Source organism: Acipenser ruthenus, chromosome 10 (assembly GCF_902713425.1).
Source record: "Acipenser ruthenus chromosome 10, fAciRut3.2 maternal haplotype, whole genome shotgun sequence".
Classification (NCBI taxonomy): domain Eukaryota; kingdom Metazoa; phylum Chordata; class Actinopteri; order Acipenseriformes; family Acipenseridae; genus Acipenser; species Acipenser ruthenus.
In genome coordinates, this window is record NC_081198.1 from 37,940,313 (window position 1) to 37,964,570 (window position 24,258).

A 24,258-nucleotide genomic window follows, 5' to 3' on the forward strand; every position below is an offset into this window, starting at 1 on the left:
CTGTGTACCAACAATTAATACAATAATACAAAGCATACAGTTTATAACCCAGCTATAAACTCAATCACATGACCTCAATATGGAAGCCATATTAGGTCAGTGGGTCAATGTCAAGGTCACCCTGCAAATCTTAAGTCACTATCTCAAATGGTCCCTTAGTCATGAGGCTTTGACGCTGTGGTGGTGAAAGCTTTTTTCTTGTGCTTTACATGGAGAATCACAGAGCACAGTTGTGTACTGAGTATGAAGCCAGTATCTTAGTGTTAGGTCTTGTTCCACTGGCAAACAAAATCATATGACCACAATATGGCCGTCAGGGCACAGGTCAAAGTGAAGGGTACTGTTAGTTTGTCTAAAGAGTTTCCATAACACTGAAAATATGAAGTCACATGAAATGGTTTATGAGAAATAAGCAGTTAAAATAGTGGCAGTGGTGCAGCTAGAGGAGACAGACTTATTTAAACATGCATAATTTAAAGACATGAAAAGCCAGCAACCAGGTAGAGAATTTCTTCTGAGATGCACTCAGTGCAGAAACCACTTTACAGCTGAATCAGGAAATTTGAAGTTGGGAGAAAGGCTAGCTCCCCTTGCTGTTCTCTAACACAACAGCATCTTGCATAGGAAAGAGAAAAGAGAAAAATCTGAATTGCTTGTTTCTAGTTGTCAACAAAACACATTAGAATTTTTGTCCTGTTTCAATTAATATGAAACATATAAAACAAATGTCTTTCTTTCTTTCTTTCTTTCTTTCTTTCTTTCTTTCTTTCTTTCTTTATTTGCAACATGCCATAGTCACATAGAACATTAATGTACAACATTAATTGTAAATACAAAGTGTGGTGTAATATAAACTCTGACAAGAAAAATACTTACCCCATTTGTCAAGTATATTTAAATATTTACAAGGCACTAAAACTATGTAGCTGTGGGATGACGTTCTGCTCTGATCCTGATACCCATCAGAAACAGAAATAGTTAGGGATATAGGGGTCTATTTGAAGTGGTCTAAACCTCATAAGATGATTAAAAAGGTACTATAAATTCTTAGAAACTGCAAACTAATTGTAAAATGTTACACAAAGTTTCACACAGAATCAAGGGCATGCTTATTTCCTGGCAAGTAGATTTCTAATATTTCCTGAACAGTCTATTCCTCAGTTTCTGGAATATCTCTCAATAAATGGAAAAATGGGTGCCCGTGTATACAGCTCTGGCTGTCATTTCCAAGCTGCTCTTTCATTCTGGAGATTGTATCATCAATATCTTCTTTTGAGAAGGTCAGTGGTAATTGGCATGGCAGACGGACAGCTTCTCCCTATATAGTGTGGAGTAGTGGTTAGGGCTCTGGACTCTTGACCGGAGGGTTGTGGGTTTAATCCCAGGTGGGGGCCACTGCTGCTGTACCCTTGAGCAAGGTACTTTACGTAGATTGCTCCAGTAAAAACTGAACTGTATAAATGGGTAATTGTACGTAAAAATAATGTGATATCTTTTAACAATTGTAAGTCGCCCTGGATAAGGGTGTCTGCTAAGAAATAAATAATAATATATGTACAATGAAAAGAAAACAATAAAACATACAAAAATGTGAATCACACAGTATTTTATTTAATGGAATTCATTACAGTAAATGGAGGGTATTGCATATTAAAGGTCCCCAGGACCAAAAAACTCAGTGTGTGACAGTGCCAGTATCCATTTAAATTCACTAAATAAAGACAAATTCATCAATTCAAATGTTCATGGTAATACTCTAAACTGTGTTTATACAGTACTATATTGCTGTACACAGGCGCTTTGTCAAAACCACAAATTAATCTGATTTACATTTTGATAACAAACTACATGTTTGGTTGCTCTATGGGCCACTCTCGTGTTGCTTGGAACAAATATCTTCAATTCCTTACCTGAAGGTAATTTTTTACTTTAAGCAGTCTGCACTGTTGCACGTTTCAAAACAGCATTTAAATTTTCCATTAAATCTGATGTACTGTAGTAAGGCACACAGTCAGACATCGCCGCAACTTCCAAGTGTCTTTCAGCGGTTGAGCCACCTTGCCAAGAAAAACCAAAAAACAAGGATTAATATACACTTGATAATAAGTACAATCTCCAGCAAAGAATAATAAATAAATGTTTTGATTTACACTCCAGTGACTGACCAACACAAACAAACTGGTGCCAAATACAGTCCTAAATGACTATTGCAATGCTGTACAGAATGGAAAATGAAGATTTCTGCTTAAGAACAAGGTGTACTCCATCAATCTTTTTCCCCTTTAAAATACAGCTGCAACGTTTTAAAGAATATAGCAACTGTTGCCTTGGGCAATGCCTAGCGTTAACAATGTATTCCCCTATGGCCTAATCTATGACACTCCATAACCTTGCATGGGTATGAGAAATGTGAATTTAAAAACCGTCACCCAGTGTTATTCCCCCAGACCAGGAATCCACTGTCAATTGTGTTTAATAACAAGCTGTATCCAGGGTCAGCACGTGTCACTCCGGACAGGGAAGGAAGCCGGACTGGAATGTCTAAGTGACAAACTGCCAAGTTGCACATAGACATTAAAACTGGTATAGCCACTGAAAAATTATCATTTAACAAGCACATTTTCTCCCCACTTGAAGACAAAGTTACACCTTTTTCCAAGAAAAATGTTATGTTAACATACTGAATTACATACTGCTTTTTGGTTTTCCATATATTCTTACTATTAAAGAATCCAGTCATGTTGTGGGAACACTACCAAGCATCTGAAATGTGTGCATATCAAACCAATGATCAATTGTTGTGAAAGTGCACAATGTTACTTCACATTTTATGAAGGAAACGTTTCGACTACATTACTGTTCCAGATACACAGACTGAAATAGGTGAAATTATAAAAGGTTAATATATAGCATTGAGTGGTGCTGCTGTGCAATATGTTATACACATGTGGTCTGTCTGCACAATATATCTATAAAATTGTTGAACAGCTGTATGAAAACACACACACACACACACACACACACACATTGGTCTCTTCACTATGTAATGAGATTTAATTACTACTTATATTAATAATAATGTATACATTATTTCTTCCCAAACTGTTTTATCGGAGGAAGGTCTTGAAAGCTTGTGTTTTAAAGTTTGAGAAATTGGTCTAATAAGCTCATCAAAAAAAAAAAAAAAAAAATTTTACTGAGAAAGGTTACAATTCTTCATTTTAAAAAACATTTTCACATGTTGGCATTCTAAGAAAGAAAACAGGGTCAAACAGCCAATGTTGAAACGTTTTCACTTATTGTCATATTTGTGCGTTTACTGTAACACTAAAAATGGCAAAATAAAGAAGATGGGATTGTAAGGCTTATTTCTGTATTTAGGATTCAGGTGCGCAGTTCAGATTTGATGTACTGTATTATCACTTTCAAAGGTCAAAACCCTCAAATATTTTCCATATGAGGAAGAGGAATCTGTTGCTGCTGCAGCGTGCTTTACTTCTATTTTTTCCGAAAGCGAACCAGTTACTGACACAACAACTCTGTCAGAAGAATGTATCGGAATCCTCTCCTGCAAACCCTATAGTTTGATACCTTTTATGAACTCTGAAAATAGTAAAGACAACAGCCCCTGTGACCCTAAAATAAAAGACATGATGCAATTTGTTGTAAATGACTCTTTAACCCTGTTGGAATGAATGCAAAACACTTTTAAATAGAAACTTCAGCAAAATCTAATACTAAGGGAGAAATTCAATCAGAAAACACAACACCCACACTATTTTCCTGTTCTACAGAGACATTCAATCAAACAAACATTCTGGGGCAGTCAGCGATCCAGATAAGCTGTAAAAAATATGCATAGCAATTTTGCTGCACAGCTTGAGGTCGCATGTTATCAAGCTTCTGGTACTTCGTTGGTTCCCGGCATCTCAATGGTCAATTGTGAATATACTGCAAGCAGTGGCCAGGGAGTAGCAACTTCCAGGACTGTAATATTATTAATATTATTAAGGCAGGACTAAATGACTGTGAAAAAGACATTGTTGGATTTTTTTCAGGTGGAAAATAAGGAAATCCCAGTGTCTTCATGTAGAATGATTCTAAATGAAGCTGTTGTTCAAAGTACGTTACAGTTAAAATTTAAGGCTGTAGTTGATGCATACCTCATAAGTTGCCATTAAAGTATGGCCAGTATTCATTGAAAGTACTCATGACTTCAAGGTAATGTTGCATTTTACTCACCCAAAATAGATTTTACTCAAATAGTGTCTAAATTGGAGAGTATATATGTGTTTTAAAGTAAATATTACTTTTTTGAATTAAAATATTATCATTTCATACATCATGACACTGAGGTAGAAAACAATATAGCAATGCATTGATACACTACCCATCTGTTAACTTTACAGGTGTGTCCAGGCACTCTGCTGGAAGTATATTAGTCTCCATAAGCCTTTTAAACAGCAAGGCTTCTTCTACCCGAGATGGATTTAACAACATGAAGTTTCTTCCAGATAAAACAACCCATGCACCGTGCGAACCCAGCCGGTTTACAATTTGAAGGCCTTCTGATTTTTGATGGCACTGTTCTGAAAGGAGTCTACGCCTGAGCTTTACTGAATTCAGATAAAAAGGAACAGTTTTAAACACTTTTTTGGATTTATTTTCTTTCTGGGATTGAAAAAGCTTGTCGATTATTTGCTGGTTTGAAAGAGGAGCCTTGCGCTTTTGGATTTCAAGCTTACTATGTGCCAAAGCCAGTTTAAGACGTTTTTCTACTCCTTTTGAAAATCTGTCAATGTTTTGCTCTGATGCTTTCTTGGTCTGTAATTTATATTGGTCCAAGTCCTACATATATATTAAAAAAAAAAACACAACTTACAGATATGGATCACAGGAAAAAAAAACTCTGCATTTTAATTATGGTCATAAATGAAATGTATATATTTTATCCCCATTCCCCCCAAAAAGTAGTACCCTAGTTTTACACCACTTCTGCCTATCATAGTTCCACTTGAAAATCAATCTAGGTTTGCTAGCCATAAACCTAATAACCTTATGTGGACTTAGTAGCAGTTTTTATTCCCTGTAGAAATCAAATAACTTGATGAATAAACTGTTTTATTGTTTTCATTAAACACTGCAATGTTAACTACTAATTGCTGGATAAATACTCTTATATTTGTCAGTTGGTGAAAAAGTAAATACAAGGGATTTCAGGCACTCATCAGTTGCTGCCTTCTTTTAAACTAAATGTAAACTAAAGACATTATAAGCTATTGCAGCCTCCCCTAATTTGTTTTGAAGAAACTACAACCGCCTTCTATTAAACTTTTAAAGATAAGCACTTCTTAGGCGAACATTCAGATTCAATTATTTGCAGGTGTGGTGGAAAATGGGTTTGGTGAAAAGGTCACCAGTTGTAACTAATTATAATATGCTCAATCACATATGGAACCTTGATTCACTTTACTCTGGTGAATCTGGTTCCTAGGGACAAGCAATAAATCATACCCAAGAAAATGTGGAGAAACCGTTAAGATAAAAACCATCTGCTACCTGTAAAGCCAGAGGGGGGTGGGGGTGGGGGAAACCTGTATCCCTGAACAAAGTTACAGCTTTTACCTTACCCCATCGAGTTATACGTTGTTACTAATTACAAAGCTGCTGTTATCACATTAAGGCTTTGGATAATTATTGAACAAAACTACTGTGTATACTTCTTATTTAACTTAATCTGTTACCATCCTGTTTATATTTTTAGGAGAATATTTTTTTTTTAATAAATATAATCCATACTGTAAACAATGAATCTCTCTGGACCTGTGTTGAATACTCATTTACACTAAGTATCCCTTTTGCACTCTGTATTAACATTGTAAATAGGACTAAAGCAGCGGGCACACCTTTGAAAAAACCCACCTTTGAAATTTAAAGTATCTGAATGTTTCTTAGCATCCCAGAAAGAAACTGCAGACAATTCCCTTAGCTGTCTGCTTCAACAGGCCAGATTATCAAAGCCATCTGGTGGAGACTGTTTGCATTGCATGTCTGGAACTGACATAGAATAGCATTTGCACAATATATAAACTGCAGAATGTTCTGGATAGTTTGTGAATATTTGGAAATAGTCCAAGTTACAGTATCTGGATAACTGTCATATATATATATATATATATATATATATATATATATATATATATATATATATCTGTGACCAATGGTCAGCCTAAAGTGAGAAAGGGACCTTGACCAGAAAAATCACCCTGGGGGGAATGTAGCTGCTACCATCATGTATAGCACCTCGTTCTACTCGTATTGAATAGGACTTTTCAGAAAAAAATACCAGGAGCACCCAACTCACTTCTGGAAAATTGCCAGACAAGGGGTAACTGACGAGTTTTATTTGATTTTCTGCCTAACCCTTTACCCTGTAGGGGATGTGGGTCCTAAAATGTAAGTATTGCTGTAAGACCCTTAGGTACCAGTCTTCCAAATTCTGTGAAAAACTTTTGGTTTCAAGTCCCACCACTGGTCATTAAACCCCCTTGAAATTTGAATTTTTGCTATTTGTACCAAGTTTAGGCCATAATAACTTGCGTGGGGGGACTCCAAAAAATCACCCAAAGATATGTTTGGATAGATGTTGATGAGATATGGTATGTGGTACTTTAACCTCACCAAAGTGGCCATAAGCAATGCTCAAATGCATGACAAATGCAACTTCAAAAATCCAAAATCCCCGGATACCAACATATGTTGCTTGATGCTTGTAGATTTCATTAACATCTATCCAAACATATCTTTGGGTGATTTTTTAGAGTCCCCCCACGCAAGTTATTACGGCCTAAACTTGGTACAAATAGCAAACATTCAAATTTCAAGGGGATTTAATGACCAGTGGTGGGACTTGAAACCAAATGTTTTTCACAGAATTTGGAAGACTGGTTCCTAAGGGTCTTACAGCAATACTTACATTTTAGGACCCACATCCCCTACAGGGTAAAGGGTTGGGCTGAAATTCAAATAAAACTCGTCAGTTACCCCTCGTCTGGCAATTTTCCAGAAGTGAGTTGGGTGCTCCTAGTATTTTTTTCTGAAAAGCCCTATTCAATACGAGTAGAACGAGGTGCTACACATGATGGTAGCAGCTAAATTGCACCCAGGGTGATTTTTCTGGTCAAGGTCCCTTTCTCACTTTTGGTTTACCTTTGCAAGGTCACAGGTCGAAGGGGACATTTAAAAAAAAAAAATTGGCTATCATTTCTGAACTCAGCATGTCAGAAAACCCCCAGGTAAATTTTTCTAGGAAAATCTGAGACGGATGGGCAACGAAATGTCCCTTTTCTGGTTGAGTTGGCGTGGAATGACCAATATATAACTGAAAACTCATTATTTTTTTAATTAGCTACAACATTTGGGCTTTCTCCTTCTTCAGATAGCATGGTAGAAATAGCTAGGTAGACTGATGTTAAGTTTGAAAGTTGCAATATGGTTTTAGAAAGAAAATGTAATGAATAAGGTTCAAAGGATACAGTATCTTATTAACTGCTGGAATGTGAAATTGTAGGGGTCTAAATAAGGCTTCTACTGACCTGCTGTACACACAGGCCCCAAATAATCAATCAAGTTGTACAGTGTTAAACATTCATAATTCAACAAACCACTTCAAAAGTAAATTCTTAACAAAATGAGTTATACATATTAATTATTGTTATATCAGAAGAACATAAGTCAAGTTTATATTTCTTAATTTAAAACCCTACTGCTTATGATTTACAATGAACTTGCATTTAAAAATGTTTTGTCAGATCTGGTCTAAAGTTATGAAGAAGTTAAATTTGGGGGTTGGCCTGTCTTCATTTGCAGTGAAAAAACAAAACAAAAACAAAACAAACAAAATTACAAAAAACGTAACAATATTCACAAGACTAATCCTGTGCAAAGGCAGCACACATTTATTTTGAGTCAGATCAGATGACCAAGGCAATAACATGGCATGAACATATATCTGCAAAGGTGCAATAAACTAATGGTTAACTCTGCTTGAGTACTGATAACCTTATCGGTTACATGTCACGTGGAATTTATATTAATATTGAACAAAAATACTTTTCTATGTCTTCTTTATTTCCTTCCTAATAGCATGTGCATTTCTTTTTTTTTTTTTCTTTTTTTTTACAAAAAAATCTAATAAAAGTCAGACTGCAAAACGGAGATTAAAAAGATATGTGAATTAAAGAACACTGTCACGATTCAGTACGAATCTTTTGTAGTTTTTGCACGGCACTACTGTACTAGGTATTTATTGTCTGAGTTTGCCTAGTGCAAGTTCTCAAGATGTTCATGTTCTATACACTTGCACAAGCAACTGTTCATGCAATCTGTGAGAAGTTTTGTATTGCTACAAAACCCCAACATATACATTATCAATTAAATAGGGTTTCTTAAAAACAAAAAAAGATGACAAAGAAGTTTGCACAAACCTACAAACTATTATGATTATTATTTAAACTCATTTTTAAAGTTGTGATTTAACAAGCCATACACCTTCTTTCCAATGTAAAAAAAACTGTCCGCTCCATAATTGAGTCTTCATACAATAATGTAAAAAATGTGCCACACTACAGTAAATTTACTATCCAGTGACTATTGTTTGTGGTATGAATTACCAAGTGAAAGAAAAACACTCCATTATTAAATCACAGCTGTCAAGAAGATCCAGACAGTCAAAAATAACACTGCCTAGGAGAATATATATATATATATATATATACATGTATACATATAGTGTTGATATAGTCATGATGGAAAAAAAGGGTAATGATTGAAAGGTTAAAACCTGGACTGGAAAATGTTGAGCATCTAACCTAATAATCAGATGCAGCAGTCTGGAAAAGACAAACATATCAACAATCCGCAAGTCTGGATGACAGAAGGGACAAGCCAAAACCAATTTTCCACTCTATATTTTATAAAACCTTGAGATATGGTTTTTGCACCCTGTGAGTCACAAGGAATGCAAACTACTGGTTCAAAGGTAAAATCTGGAAACTTACTTCTTTTTCTCCTCTTCGCTCAGATTTTTCCACAGATCTTCAACACTGCTGGTAATCTCCTGCAGACTGGCCTTTGGATTCTCTTCTAGGATCCTTGGTCGCATTTCTTGCCTGAATATTGCACTGGCCGACATCGGCTGCCTCACAGTTTGGTTGCTGATCAAGTCGTAGGCTGTAACCTTTGCCATTTTCTCAGTCACTGCGTGGACAGCTTTTTGCATGGGCTATTGTTTGGACTTGACTGAACTCTGCAGGTTGATTTCATTCTGGTTTGCAAATGTCTTTTCATGAGGCACAAAGACTTTCACAGGTTCTAGTTTCTCTCCTGTGTTGGAATCTTTCAATGTGTGACCCATGCTCCAGCTTTCGGCAGTCATTTCAGAGAAGTCTTTAGTACCATCAGTCTTTGTGTCCATCACAACTCCTGGTTTCTTCTGCAGGCCATTTTCACCTGCACTTTTTAACCCATTGCCCTGCTGGGTGTCCATAAATATCCTCTCATCATCAAGTGTGAAAGTCACACCAAACTCGCAGGCGTTCTTGATGATTTGGCAGTTGCCTTCTGATGATGATGTGCTTTCCAGTGGCTCGGTTGGCATGGTTTTGTCGAACGATACTGGCGGCTCAGAAAGTAGGACACTGGTGTTTTCCTTCCTTATTTAGCGTTAGTAATGCACTGTCACCTGTGAGGACCCTGCTGTCAGGTGAATCGGTTTGATTCACACATATAGGAACATCTCTTTTGCTGACATCTGTAAGCACTGAACCAGGCAGTGCACCACACATTGAAATTAAGATGGTCTCAACAGCAGATAGAATGTTTTCCTAAGAATACAAACAAAAACGTAAAATACAGTATAAATGCAGTTATTTAAAAACATGTAACAACAAATATGAAAAATATGTAATTAACTGTAGAAAAGATTAATGATTGTAATATTATCAGTACGTTATAATGTTGAAACGTATAAAAATTACTTTCACATAGCCAAAAGGTGTAGAGGTATACAAATGCTAAGTTACCTTGTTCTGAAGCATTACTTTAATATCAGCTGAAGCAGCAGGAACAACAATGTTCATAAACAACACAGGACACCGGGAATGTGAAGATTGTCGGCAGGACTGCAAGCTATAGAACTGTCGGACCAGCTATAAAGAGACCAGCAGAAAATACAATGCAGACACAAAAATTATCATTATCAAACATAGTATCAGTTTGGTAATGGTAACTTGTATTAATCAGTACATTATTTCAATACAAGAAAAAGTATATTCCTCATATGTAGTTAAAACATATCTTGTTATTTTTATTTCTAGTTTTTAAATCTTTATAGCATTATATTCCATTTAGAAAAAGGGGAGAGAACTTTGTACTGTAGCAAAAGCTTTATGCCAGCCCACAGTCCGTTACAGTACCTTCAGTACTTCTTTTAGATGAACCGGTCTTTGATTCGTGAAAATGAAAGTTTTGTCAGAGCTGCTTGAGCTTGTCAAAGTGTTGTCAGAACCTGGTTTTGGAAGAAATCCATTAAGAGTAACCTGTAAATGCAAAAAATATAAAAAAAAACAACATGTTGTATTATAATAAGTAGGTAGCAAATAAAGACTACAGACATATTCCCCTGTGAGAAACAGTGAGGAGAGATCAGGCAAATACTTGTAAAGATTATATTCATTTAGCGTGTGTGTCAGTGTGTGGGGAGGGGATGTGAATGACCTAAAACATACACAGATCTCAATCTGCTCAAATAACAATGCCAGAAAAAACACTTTGTACTGAAACTCTTTGGAAACAGGCCGGTACGTGACCATGCGAGTTGCAACAGATGATAAGAACTATTTTGTTCTGCATATTGTGATTAAGAAGTAGTAGCAAACAAACAAAAAAATGTTTTCCACAGGAGTTCTATAACTCATTTAAGGTTTATTGTGCAAGAACCAAGTTGTTTGGTGTGTACTACTGCAGCAACACACTTCCTTGTCCGGCATTCTGAAAACAGGGTATTTTTTCATCAACCCAGAATAACCCTAGTCTCACCCACACTCTACAACATGTATTCACAATGTCATTGTGTATTATTATCCACTGGGATATTTTCAAAATAAACAAATCATGCAGTGTTTACTGTTTAATATTTGAGCAATTAATGAAGTTTTCAATGCACAATCAGAACAAATTTGTCATCTCTGGACAATGTTGGTGCCAAGCTGCCAAAATCTGCTATGACAACCTCTTCTATTGGCAGCGTGTTGGAAGTAGGGTTGGCCATGCTCCGGCTCCGGAGCCGAAGCCCTGGAGCCAGTTCCAGGACCTGGAACCAGAGCGGAGCTTGTCAGTTTTCTGAGCTGAGCTCCAGAGCTAGGGATGCTGGAGCCAGAGCAGAGCTGGAGCTGGGGATACTGGAGCCGGAGCAGAGCTGGAGCTGGGGATGCTGGAGCCAGAGCAGAGCTGGAGCTGGGGATGCTGGAGCCAGAGCAGAGCTGGAGCTAGGGATGCTGGAGCTGGAGCGGAGCTGGAGCTGGGGATGCTGGAGCCAGAGCAGAGCTGGAGCTAGGGATGCTGGAGCAGGAGCGGAGCTGGAGCTGGGGATGCTGGAGCCAGAGCAGAGCTGGAGCTAGGGATGCTGGAGCAGGAGCAGAGCTGGAGCTGGGGATGCTGGAGCCAGAGCAGAGCTGGAGCTGGGGATGCTGGAGCAGGAGCGGAGCTGGAGCTGGGGATGCTGGAGCAGGAGCGGAGCTGGAGCTGGGGATACTGGAGCAGGGGCGGAGCTAGAGCTGGGGATGCTGGAGCCGAAGCAGAGCTGGAGCTGGGGATACTGGAGCAGGAGCAGAGCTGGAGCTGGGGATACTGGAGCCGCAGCAGCGCTGGAGCTGGGGATGCTGGAGCCGGAGCAGAGCTGGAGCTGGGGATGCTGGAGCAGGGGCGGAGCTGGAGCTGGAGCTGGGGATGCTGGTGCCGGAGTGGAGCTGGAGCCAGGGATGCTGGAGCAGGGGCGGAGCTAAAGCTGGGGTTGCTGGAGCCGGAGCAGAGCTGGAGCTGGGTCACTGGGGCTCTCCAGAGCATATCGCTGCAGCTGAGGTTCCGAAGCAGCTCCACTATTTCCTGCCTTTCATCACATTTAAAAAAATCCTTTCTCAATTATTCAGTTCAAACTTTCGCAATTGTTCATTCAATTTGAATGAACAAAATAAATAGTATATAAAATAACGAAATGTAAATTCAGAAGTACTTTAATGTACATAATATTTCTGTTGATATAAGGGGTCATCAAAAATTATCAACTAGAATCATGTATTCCAGTATCTGCAGCCATTACCTTTTATGAAATCAGTACAGGCATATAAAGCGGGTCCTTATAATTGCATAGATAGTTCAGATATCTGTTCAGGATTCAGACATGTATCTGAATATTTGTTAATCTGCAGAACGTTATTACAGTCCTTATATTTAGCACTATTAAAGTTGAAAAGTATCTCAGAAGTAAGAAAGGCCTGACTTTACACTCATGAAGGATTCTTGTCTAAAAAACACATTTTACCAGCTTGAACAATTAAAAGAAAACTTAAATAGAATGTTACTATGGTAGGCAAGAACATGCATTATTGATTAGAGGTTTCAGTGACTCTGGAGCTGGAGCAGGGGATCCCCATCAGAGCTGCCGGAGCCGCTCTAGCAAAGTCGGAGCACGGCCAGCCCTAGTTGGAAGTACACATGAGCTGTGAAAATGGGAATCATCTCAAAATGACTGAATGAGCTGCTATATATTGCATGGAGCTCAACAGCTGCTTTGCAACAGTGTATTTTAATTAGAGATTTTAATGAACTTTCTAATTACTCAGAACTGAAACATTTATAGTAGCCATTATCGTACATTATTTATACTGCACCATTACAACATTGTTAATTGTAAGCAGGTGATCACTGACTGCAAAACACTGAATGAGAACAGATCATTGAGGTAAACTACAGCCTATTATTGTTGGCTTTGTTGATACTCAAAAACTACAACATTGAGTATACAAGCTTTCTATTTGCATACAACTACTGCTTTATGTTTTACAGCAATTCCTGAGGCAACCATTAGCCAACCTGCAGCAATTTATATTATGCAACGGTGACACTGGCAAAAAGCTGATGTAAACCACTGTCTTCAGAACTGAAAAACAGGGGTTCCCCAGTGGCTCACCTGGTAAAGCAAAGTGGGGAGAGTTGCATTGGCTCTGGCGCTCCTGCAGGGTAGGGAGGCAAAACCATCAGGGACTGTTTCTTCTCATCATGCTACAGCTGACTCTACTAACCAGGAACCTGGTGAGCTGAAGCGGATACCTGCAGGGCTGGCCTTTGTCCACCAGGAACTGGTGACATCCACTCTCGAGTACCTGCGTGTAATGAGGCCATTGGCTTGGATGGGCGAGCAGAGGATGCCTACTAAACTTCAGTTCCTTAGCTGCTATGGGGAACTGCTATGTGAGAAAATGGAGGGTAAAATAATTGGGCACTCTAAATCCATAAAAATAAATAAACTGAAAAAGAAAAAAATATGATTTGACGGTACTTTTATCTCAATTTTCGACCCAATTCAAAATGCACTGTTTGAATATCAGCTTACCATTGCAACCACTAAATGACCAGGAGGACTGAAGATTTAACAGACAAAAAGAATGCTCACCAAGTCATTCTCATTGTCAAATCGATTGTATCTTTTCACTCACCGAACCAGGCCCTGGAGGTGAGGCCCAGCCTTGGACTTGTGGGCGCCTGAACAGTAGGGGTTGCTGAATCATGAATTATCCCCAAAACCCAGTGCAAAAGTCAATGCAGCACCATGTGGGCCCCCAGCCAAGATTCGCAACTCAGTGCAAACAAAATTCGGACCATATTGGCGTGACTCACCCTGCACTGCAAGCGGTAGTGCTTTTACTAGCTGAGCCCCTTGCAATACTCAATCACAGTTACTTTAGAGCCATGCTTAATTGCTCTTATAATTAAATCTGAGTTGGTCACCTGGAGTTCAATAGGGTTGCCAGGCTTTACAGAAGTGTTTTCAAGGGATGCTCGATGGTAAATGTTATCCTTTTCCAGATTAAACCTAACAACATTCAAGCTCAATGATCCAAACTTTATTTAAAAATAGAAATGTGTTTTGTAGCATATTACAGTACTGGGTAGCAAACTGTCTGAATTTTATAAGCAACTTTTAATAAAATGTAATAAAAATGGAAAATTACCATTGAATGCTAAGCAGCTACAGTAGATGCTAAGTGGATTCTGACAATTTATAAAGCTGTAAAAAAATAGGAAAACACCTTTTTAACTGAATCCACAGCCCGCAATTCCTCTGTGATTACTAAGTGGTTTATTTTTTTATATAAGGGATTAGGACCCCAAAAATTATAGCAGTACTTACAAAATCCCTATTTTCTGTGTTTCAAGTGAAGAGGGAAGTTACTTAATTTTTACAGATTAAATTAAACAACAGAAATGTTACCTTAACATTTTTTAAGTTTCATCTGTCAAGAGAAATGTGTTTATACAAGTTGCAGGTAGCAAACAGGGGAACTGTGGCAGGAACAAGCAAACATATTCACGCTCTTCGGAAATGCAATTATAATTTGAATTAGTTCAACCAGTTCATGTGACACAAATTATTATTAATGCTTTACAAATGCTGAGGAGAAAATCTGGAGGCCATCCAATGACAATGTATCACGTATGACTGGCTTGCGTTCAGCATATCTTGATTAGAACTTCGAAGTGCTGCATTTACTTTGGGAGCACTCTGGAGTTTTGCACCTCAAAATGCATCATTTCAAAATGATAAGATGCTTACCATTGTTTTTAAATATACTAAGTTCCTCTTACATGGTGTTCTTCTTTCACCCAGAAACGAAGAAGGATTTGAGAGTTCCCAGCCCCCTCCTGGTTGGAGCCACCAATGCCAAGCCTGCTGGCAGGCCGGCATTATGCCAACTGAGCTCAGCAATGTCCTTATGCTGGTCACACATCTACAAGACTAATGACCCTCCCAACTAATCCAATGTTACATATTTTGCAAACCTCCGGCCCTAAACTTGGCTGCTGGGTCATAGAACTAGTTTAGTTATATACAATAGGGAACATTTGCTAAAGATTGAACCACTTATTAAAAAACAAACTGGTTATTTTACAAACCTTAATTCAGTAAAGAAAGTTTTGTATTTTTTTCTCTTTAAAATTGAGTTCCCTTATATGTGTTCACTTATAAAAAAAAAAAAAAAAAAGATGTACTGTACTTCTTAAGATACCATATAATTGTTGTTATCAATATTGAATTGGCCTTTTGACTAAGCAGTAGGGTATTACTAAACAATATTCAAATTCCTGCATAACTTTAAACGCCCAAATATACAACCAGATCTTCAAAAATAGAAGAAACCATGAAAACTCATCTTCAAACACTGGATTTGCAAAAATGATTATGAGTGCCACCCAGAAGCATGATGTAATGGTTGAAGTCACTCAGGCCCCACTAAACAGCAACACAATGAAGATCTGTGCAAGAATATCATGCAGCTCAGCTGACCCTTGTCTGTCACACTGAACATGAATTGTCTCCAACTTTCCCAAATCCTATTCACTTTTATCATAGACTCCTAGCCTCCTCTTTATGTATGTATGTGCGCACTGGTTTTCAAATCTGAGTAATGTACTGTATCCCCTGAGTTAACAGCCTGCAGCATTTATTATTTAAGTATGAAACAAATACTGACTTGCTGTACTTTACATTACAACAGAGTTGTAAATGCCATTCTATCAGCTCACACAATAGTCCAAAACAAAACAGATTTGCTCTGATCAGAACTGTAAATAAAACAGTCTGTCCCCTGAGCACATTGAATCTAATTTTAAGAGTCACATTTGATTATATTACTTTGGGATGTATGAACATGTGAACCCTGACAAGATCTTTCTTTGAAAGAAACTATTGGGGGTGGGGTTATTACTGTACATTCTTAGATTCTCCCAGGCAAAAAATAAATAAGATCAAATGTATTATTATTAAAGAGGCTGAGTTTGAAAAGAATAACACAACATAAAAAAATAAAAACTAAAACTTTTCAATGTACAATATTAAATTAAACTGCTGTCATTTTAGGAAAATAATTCCAAAAGCTGCTGAGCAAGTATTGCTGTCTTGGTATTTCCTTGTACTAGAATGTAGCCTTTCACTGACTTCTGGATCCATCTGATGGTGTTGGAAACGTAGCATGCTGCTCATCAAGGCAGTTCCAAGCACGGACACGAGGGCCATTTTGTGATCTGACACCCTGGCTTTCTGCCAAACAATTGCCTGAAACAACATAGTAAAGGGTCAAATATTTTTTATACTAAATTTAGATCTGTTGATCTCTAGTCATCTGCAGGATTACGTGCTTACGAACAGACATTCAGCAGCATTTCACAACCCCAAAAATGTCAATAAGCATTTTTCATTTAACGTTCCATCAGCCATACAATCCCCTTTGCAGGTTCAGTGAATATCTCCAAATGTGAACAAGTCTAAAAACCTTAATTTTGATCAAATGAATGATTCAATAAATAACAAGGTTCTGTCTTGGGCGAATAGCAAACATGGATTTGTATTAAAATACACAGTTGATTCAATTTACCAGTGATTTTATAAAAGTGTAAGTAGCTCCAAATTTCCTTTGTTCGTAATCATTCTTTGGGATTCTTATTGCAATAACCGAAGCACTGTTATTGCACTCTGATACAGACAATTGCATTCAAACAATTAATAAAGTGTGGCATGTGAAATAGTACCATATTTTTATTTGAACATGACAACCTGGATTTTTGAGGTTGCTTACACATAACATATATTTTAACACCAGCGTTCAAGCTTGTCATGGGCATTTCCAGATGCAAGCATAAATCCAGGCTGTTGATTTCTGCAAGCGTGCTATCACACATCTCCAATGAAATATGCAATTTAAGAAACTGTAAAATGACCACTGCAGTAAACAGCTTTCAAAAACGCTGTGAAACACGAGAAGCCATGAACTGCAAAGTTTGTGATACAAGATATCTCCGCATGTGCTGATGGTGTGAAAAGCAGGCCCATGACAATCTTTAAATGAATTAAATGAAACGGATACACTACAAACTTTTCTCCCTCCAAACATTTTATTCAACGTAGGATTTGCAACTATATCAAGAAGTATTCCAAATACAAGCAAAGTATATATTTTTTGCAGCAGCATTTTATAGTTGGACAGACAAATTAAAATACAGAAGAAATAGGATTGAAGTAGCTTTCCACTGTTAACCCAAACCAGACACATTTCCCTATTAAATGCATAACAACAAATAATAATAATCTCCAGCCACCACCATAGACACTGTGGACAGAAGGCTTACTGTACTGTATAAGGGACTTTCACTTCAATCTCAATTGCAACTAGGTATGCTAAATTTAGAGTGGAGTTCAAATGTCAGTGCGATGACATTGCAGAAACCCCACACTGGAGATACAGTAAAGAGGTCAACGGGGACTGCACAGCTTCAGCCTTTTTTTAAGATAAGGAAGGTCAACAACATTATTACACTTATATAATTTCTTTCACGGCCCTGTTGTCACAAAGTGCTTTACAAATTAACAGGATTTGTCATTTCTTGCACCCTTTTGGAAACTAATCTATAAAATGTGAAGGGATGTATTGCTTTGCGGTAGGGAACAGTCAAAAATAAATCAGCTAAACCTAATTGTATTGATTGATTTAAAAAAAAAAAAAGTTTTACAAAAATATCTACAAAATGGCAAATATCAGCATAACTAATATAACAGTAATCTAGTGTATTTTCTGTACTGCAGTTTCAGGACTACTTTCTTTTTTATTTTTACTATATCGATTCAGTGCAGAGCTTCACGTAGCTTCTCCTGTAACATTATCTCTTTGCTCCTTGAAATTACTTCAATATGCCTGATTTAAAGTATGCTTTCCAGGAAAGCCATGATGAGAGATGGAAAAATACACTTCTCTCACAGAATGCCTGGCATGAATAATAGCATTATCAGTATTCTAACAATTTCTTGGCAGGAAAGCCCAATATTCAGAAGTAGGACATCTGAATTTTCGGGAACTGACACAAATCCAAGAACCAATTATGAAACGTTACAGGCCGTTATATCCATTAACTAACTAACTAACTAACTAAACTAAATGTACATACACACACTTAGTTGAATAATACACATGATTTCAAGTAGCTTATCAAACTCATATTAAATACTAGCAACAGAAACATAACACATTTTGTGGTAAAAGTGTACTGTTAGTTGTTAACTGATTGTTAAAGATGAAATGTTGTACAGACCTTTAAACCTGGTTTCTGGTGTGATATATCTTATACTAAATGTGCAGATTTAACAGAAGTTAAATACAGAAAAAGCACCTTTTTGGATGATAATATTGGGGGTTTTTTTAAGTATAATTTTGGAGAACCAAATGAAACATGTTTTAAATGTTAATAAAGCAATGGTTGAAATGTATTTTATTCCCCCAACAGTAATTTAGGTTTTCAGATACACGTTAAACACATTGCATTTAACAGGTTTATCTGTTCATTGTAAAATGAACTGCATACAGAGAGAGACATCTTGTGGTTAAAGCCATCACTACAGGAGGGAACTCATGAATTGTGTTGGATTGTGTTACATGAAGGACAAAGTCAAAATGCTACTTTAAATATCCACCTGTAAACAAAACTGTGTTATATTTACAAGGGACATTTTCAATCTACACTGTTCCAAATAACACAGTGTAACAAATTATTTTTTTTTTTTTGGTTCCTGGGTAGTAAGTGTTATTTCCTAATTGCTTATGCCTCAAAAGTATAGAAAATGGCTATTATTCCCCACAAACTTTGCTTTTGTGACCAGGACAGTGATATTTTGAAATTGACCTATTTCCAATGAGAAAATGGGCGAATTTGTGTCTTTTCGTTCACATAAAGTCAGAAAAAAACAACATATGAATCCAAATTAACATGTATTTGTACTAAAGTAATACAAAAATGACTACAAAAGATTTAGAAGTGAGTAGCTTTTCAGGATTTACGATTATACTGTAAATCACTTTCACGAATCAGCCCCCAAATGTAGTCTCCCAATACCAATACCAGAAATCTCAGTTGGTTTCAAATAATAACAATACAAGTTAGTTCATCAGTCACTATTACTTGTTAAATACTCTTTACATCTCTGCAGTATATTACACCCTGTGTTTATTCAGAGTCATACTTTAGTTCCTAAAGGCTGGAATAAAGAATAACCTAATTTATTATTTAACATTTTTAACTAAATATGAAAGAACTTTTGATTCCTACCTTGACCCAGATGAGAAGGCTTTTGAGAGACTACATTTCCAGTAAAGTCTAAGGTGTACTGAGTACTAACGTCATCAGAGGCAGTCTTTATAATAATTATTACCTGAATAGAAATTAGGACAAATAACAAAAGTTTAGACGTGTGTAAATAACAATGGAATAACAAACCAATTTAATGGCTTCAATGTCAATGTGGTTTCTTGTTAATTGTATAAAATAAAGTTATTTTTTCACAAAACATAGTTTTCATACTGTACCTTGTTCATCTGAAACCCATAAATCATATTAATATGAACTATTAGGCTAATTGTCAGTAACTTTCCATTTCTACGTGTGCTGGATGTCTTTAGCAAAATAATACCTAGTTTTGTAAAGGGTGCTTCTTAAACAACGAGCCATATGAAAAACAAATTATGACTTATTACAGAACAATTCTGAAATACAAATTTAGATCAGAATATGCAAACGTGTTCAAGCTAACTGGAATCAAAGAATCATCTTGTGCTAGGCCAATGGCAGATCTCAATTTGAACATGTTCTGTGATAATGTTTTTGTTACATGGCGTGTTCTTTATCAATCACCATGTATAACCTACTCCCTACATGTCATACCTTTACTCCACTGGGAAATTGCTAGCTTGCCTCCACTGCAGCACCTTATTAGAGGCTAAACTAGAGCATCAGTCCCTGCCGATGGAAACCCCCAAATGTACAAGAACACCTCACCTCAGATACAGTGCACAATAATTCACCGCGGAATCCATACGTCTCTAAGGATTCCAAGTCATCATGGCTGCTGATTTTTGAAGTGTAGTGTTTAACAGCAATAACATGGGTTGCTTCATCAGCTGCTTCAATTCCAATGCCATTGTCTATCAACTCAATTCGGTCAAAACCATAATCATCCTTAACAAAAAAAAATAATAAAGGATTGAATTTAATTTGTATTATTTTCTCAACTTTTTGCCACGACCATACAAGATCACCAGCTAGCTTTATATAAACTGCCCCATATATAAACTGTCAGGAAACAATTATTGATCTAGAACAGTTTAAATGAGCAATTCTTGATCACAGGCTGAGGTGTTCAAACTGTTCAGATTCCCTCAAATGGGCAATACTTACATCAACTGTTTGGTTCCTAAGAGTATAAATCTGTCATTCCAGCCCAATTTATCTTTTTCAATATCATAAATCAAATAATTTGTCCTCACTATTTTCAATGCAGGCTATTAAAGCCAGATGTCATCAAATGTCTTCTGCCAAAAGGTTCAACATTAAATAACTGACTAACCTAATAAATATACTGCCTTTAAAGATGTTGTTGAATATTCCATTAAAAGTAAGTGTCCCGATATATGTTGAGCGGCACTTGCTGTTTGGTAAGCATATTAGTAATCAGATGTCTATCTGCAAGGAGCAAACCTGTCATATTAAGAGTTCGATTTATTTTTGGTATGTATGTAAGGGTGAGAGTGGAGAGGGGTAGTGGAGCGGAAAAAGGGGACGGGGGGACGGGGGTATCAGAACTGCTAAACTACAAACAACACATAACTTGGCATTAATTCATATCTGAGTACATATAAATATTTGGGCAACTACTATGTCTGACAATACTGTTAAATTATTTTGTTAGAAACAAAAGCGCTAATTTGTCCGGCGGTGCCAACGCTGTAACTGGAAAAGCCGTTGGTAGAAACTATGAAGAGTAGAGGGGCAAAATAATTCAATACAAGCAACAACAACAATAGTTTGAATAGAACATGGAAAGTAAACAAATGCAACAAACTTCCAACTTCTGTTTCCAAGTGTTTTAATCTGCACGCCGCCCCCAGGGTAAATAACAGCTGTATAGGATTTATGTGACGTCATAAACTACAAGACCGTTAGGTCGAGTGGTTATTTTCCTGTAACTCACTGAAGCCCATCTATTTTTTTTTTTTTGTAATACATGGATATTAGTATCTGTAATACAAAAAGACAATAAACAGGTGTTAAGGATCAAATTTCAAGTGAATTTAATTAATAATAATAACGTAAATTAAGTCAATATTAAAGAATCTTAAATATAATTTTCTTTTTGATAATTTAGGAATGGTGAATTAAATTGGGTAGATAATGAACTGCAAAAAATAACGTATTTTTAAGGAAAGGGTGTTTCAGTTTGGTATGCTTTTTTTTTTTTAGTCGCTGTCAGAGTTGAAGATTATTTGTCTCGCTCGCTTGTTTGGTTCTCCCGTTGGTGAAGGATGATTGTAAATCTTCACAGAGACAGATTTGTTAAAAGTGCCCAAAAACCACGAATTGTGGGTGTTGTCGAGTGATGAAAACGAGATATTTTGTGTTTGAAAGTTGTCTTGGGTGCACAGGAGTCAAATATGGGTCAAAGGTCAAGTAAAATCTTCTAGTAGAATATGCCATTTTGATGTCACTACTGTGGTATTATAACTTTTTTTTCGAATGGCTCAGGATGCAAATATAGCCTTCATCCATGTATTATACAAGGGTGTGTAAACAGCAGCAATACAAGTATGCCTGTGGTGATGCAGCAGTATCATTTTCAATACAGAGGGAGAAAGCCCCTGAGAATGCAACAATAACCCTTAAATAAAACATGAGTAGTAATGTATTTCCATTAACCCATTTCAACCGAATGCACACTTACTCTTACAGATATTTCATTATTCAACAAATGGACATATTATAACCTTCCCTTATATTTAAGCACTTTATGTCACATAACAAGTGCTGCTAGAAATCTGCGTTCTAGATTACAGTTAAATACAAAATTACAGAGCACTGCCTTGAGTAATAACAGTACTGACATGTTGAACAGCTTGTCACCTTTTTGTTAAAGGCAGCGTATTAAAAAAGAAGACAGGATTGTAAGTCCTGAAATGTTTGACACATCTTTGTAAAAATCCAAAGCTCCACATTTGGGAATAAAATGACCAGATTCACTTCAATTCTTGATGCACCGGCATCCAATGAATTCTCCACTAACTCTTTCACTACATTCAGCATAGAGGTGATCACTTGGGACTTGTAAGTAAACGGACGGTTTCCGGAGGCAGCTGCTGCATGTTCATAAACCACCAACAAAGTCATTGGGGAAACCTGAAATACAGCAGGGTTACATGGTAACTACTATTAATATAAATACATATTTTCTTTTTAAATACCAATACCAGATTATAAATTTGGCGTTGCAGCCTTGCATTTAAAGAATGCACACTTTCCTTTTAATGTATTTTTTTTCCTACATTGCGAGAAGAATCTTAAACTTTAGATTCAAGATGTTGTTTTGCATTTTGAGAAGTGATACATATTAAAAGATTATATTGTTTAAAGATGGGACTCACATTAAAAATGGTATCCAATTTAGGAAAAATGCACAAGTGGCCCAATACAGGACAGACAAAATTAATTACTGTAAATATACCCTTTGATAATTCTATCTAAGAAGCTGTCCGAATGTGGATCTTTTGCAAGAGTTATGACTTTTGTTAGGCTGAACTAATGAAGGCTATATCTTCAAGAACATTAGCCTAAATTTCATGAAACACAGCATGTAAAACTGTACATCATACTACTCCACATATTGTGAATGTTGGTCATGGATTACAGTGACCTTAATTTCAGGGCATTGATTGGTTGGGATGCTAAAGACTTTATTTTTTTTAATTTTATTTCTTAGCAGACACCCTTATCCAGGGTGACTTACAGTTGTTACAAGATATCACACTATTTTTATATACAATTACCCATTTATACAGTTGGGTTTTTACTGGAGCAATCTAGGTAAAGTACAGACGTGCTCAAATTTGTTGGTACCCTTACAGCTCATTGAAATAATGCTTCATTCCTCCTGAAAAGTGATGAAATTAAAAGATATTTTATCATGTATACTTGCATGCCTTTGGTATGTCATAGAATAAAGCAAAGAAGCTGTGAAAAGAGATGAATCATTGCTTATTCTACAAAGATATTCTAAAATGGCCTGGACACATTTGTTGGTACCCCTTAGAAAAGATAATAAATAATTGGATTATAGTGATATTTCAAACTAATTAGTTTCTTTAATTAGTATCACACATGTCTCCAATCTTGTAATCAGTCATTCAGCCTATTTAAATGGAGAAAAGTAGTCACTGTGCTGTTTGGTATCATTGTGTGCACCACACTGAACATGGACCAGAGAAAGCAAAGGAGAGAGTTGTCTGAGGAGATCAGAAAGAAAATAATAGACAAGCATGGTAAAGGTAAAGGCTACAAGACCATCTCCAAGCAGCTTGATGTTCCTGTGACAACAGTTGCAAATATTATTAAGAAGTTTAAGGCCCATGGAACTGTAGCCAACCTCCCTGGGCGCGGCCGCAAGAGGAAAATCGACCCCAGAGTGAACAGAAGGATAGTGCGAATGGTAGAAAAAGAACCAAGGATAACTGCCAAAGAGATACAAGCTGAACTCCAAGGTGAAGGTACGTCGCTTTTTGAGCGAAAGTGGGCTCCATGGAAGAAGACCCAGGAGGACTCCACTTTTGACAGAAAAACATAAAAAAAGCCAGACTGGAATTTACTAAAATGCATATTGACAAGCCACAATCCTTCTGGGAGAATGTCCTTTGGACAGATGAGTCAAAACTGGAGCTTTTTGGCAAGTCACATCAGCTCTATGTTCACAGACAAAAAAATCAAGCTTTCAAAGAAAAGAACACCATACCTACAGTGAAACATGGAGGAGGCTCGGTTATGTTTTGGGGCTGCTTTGCTGTGCCTGGCACAGGGTGCCTTGAATCTGTGCAGGGCACAATGAAATCTCAAGACTAT

At 37.0% G+C, this 24,258-nt stretch overlaps 1 protein-coding gene across 1 annotated transcript; it reads right to left on the bottom strand.

Moving 5' to 3' along the window:
• Positions 1–1,641: 1,641 nt before the first annotated feature.
• pms1 (PMS1 homolog 1, mismatch repair system component) lies at positions 1,642–22,511 on the bottom strand. The gene is given in 11 exon segments (XM_059031323.1): positions 1,642–2,057; positions 9,060–9,676; positions 9,678–9,884; positions 10,083–10,208; positions 10,476–10,598; positions 16,274–16,390; positions 16,710–16,807; positions 19,429–19,531; positions 20,155–20,334; positions 22,381–22,475; positions 22,478–22,511. Coding segments are annotated over 11 exon segments (1,716 nt in total). The 3' UTR covers positions 1,642–2,041.
• Positions 22,512–24,258: the final 1,747 nt, after the last annotated feature.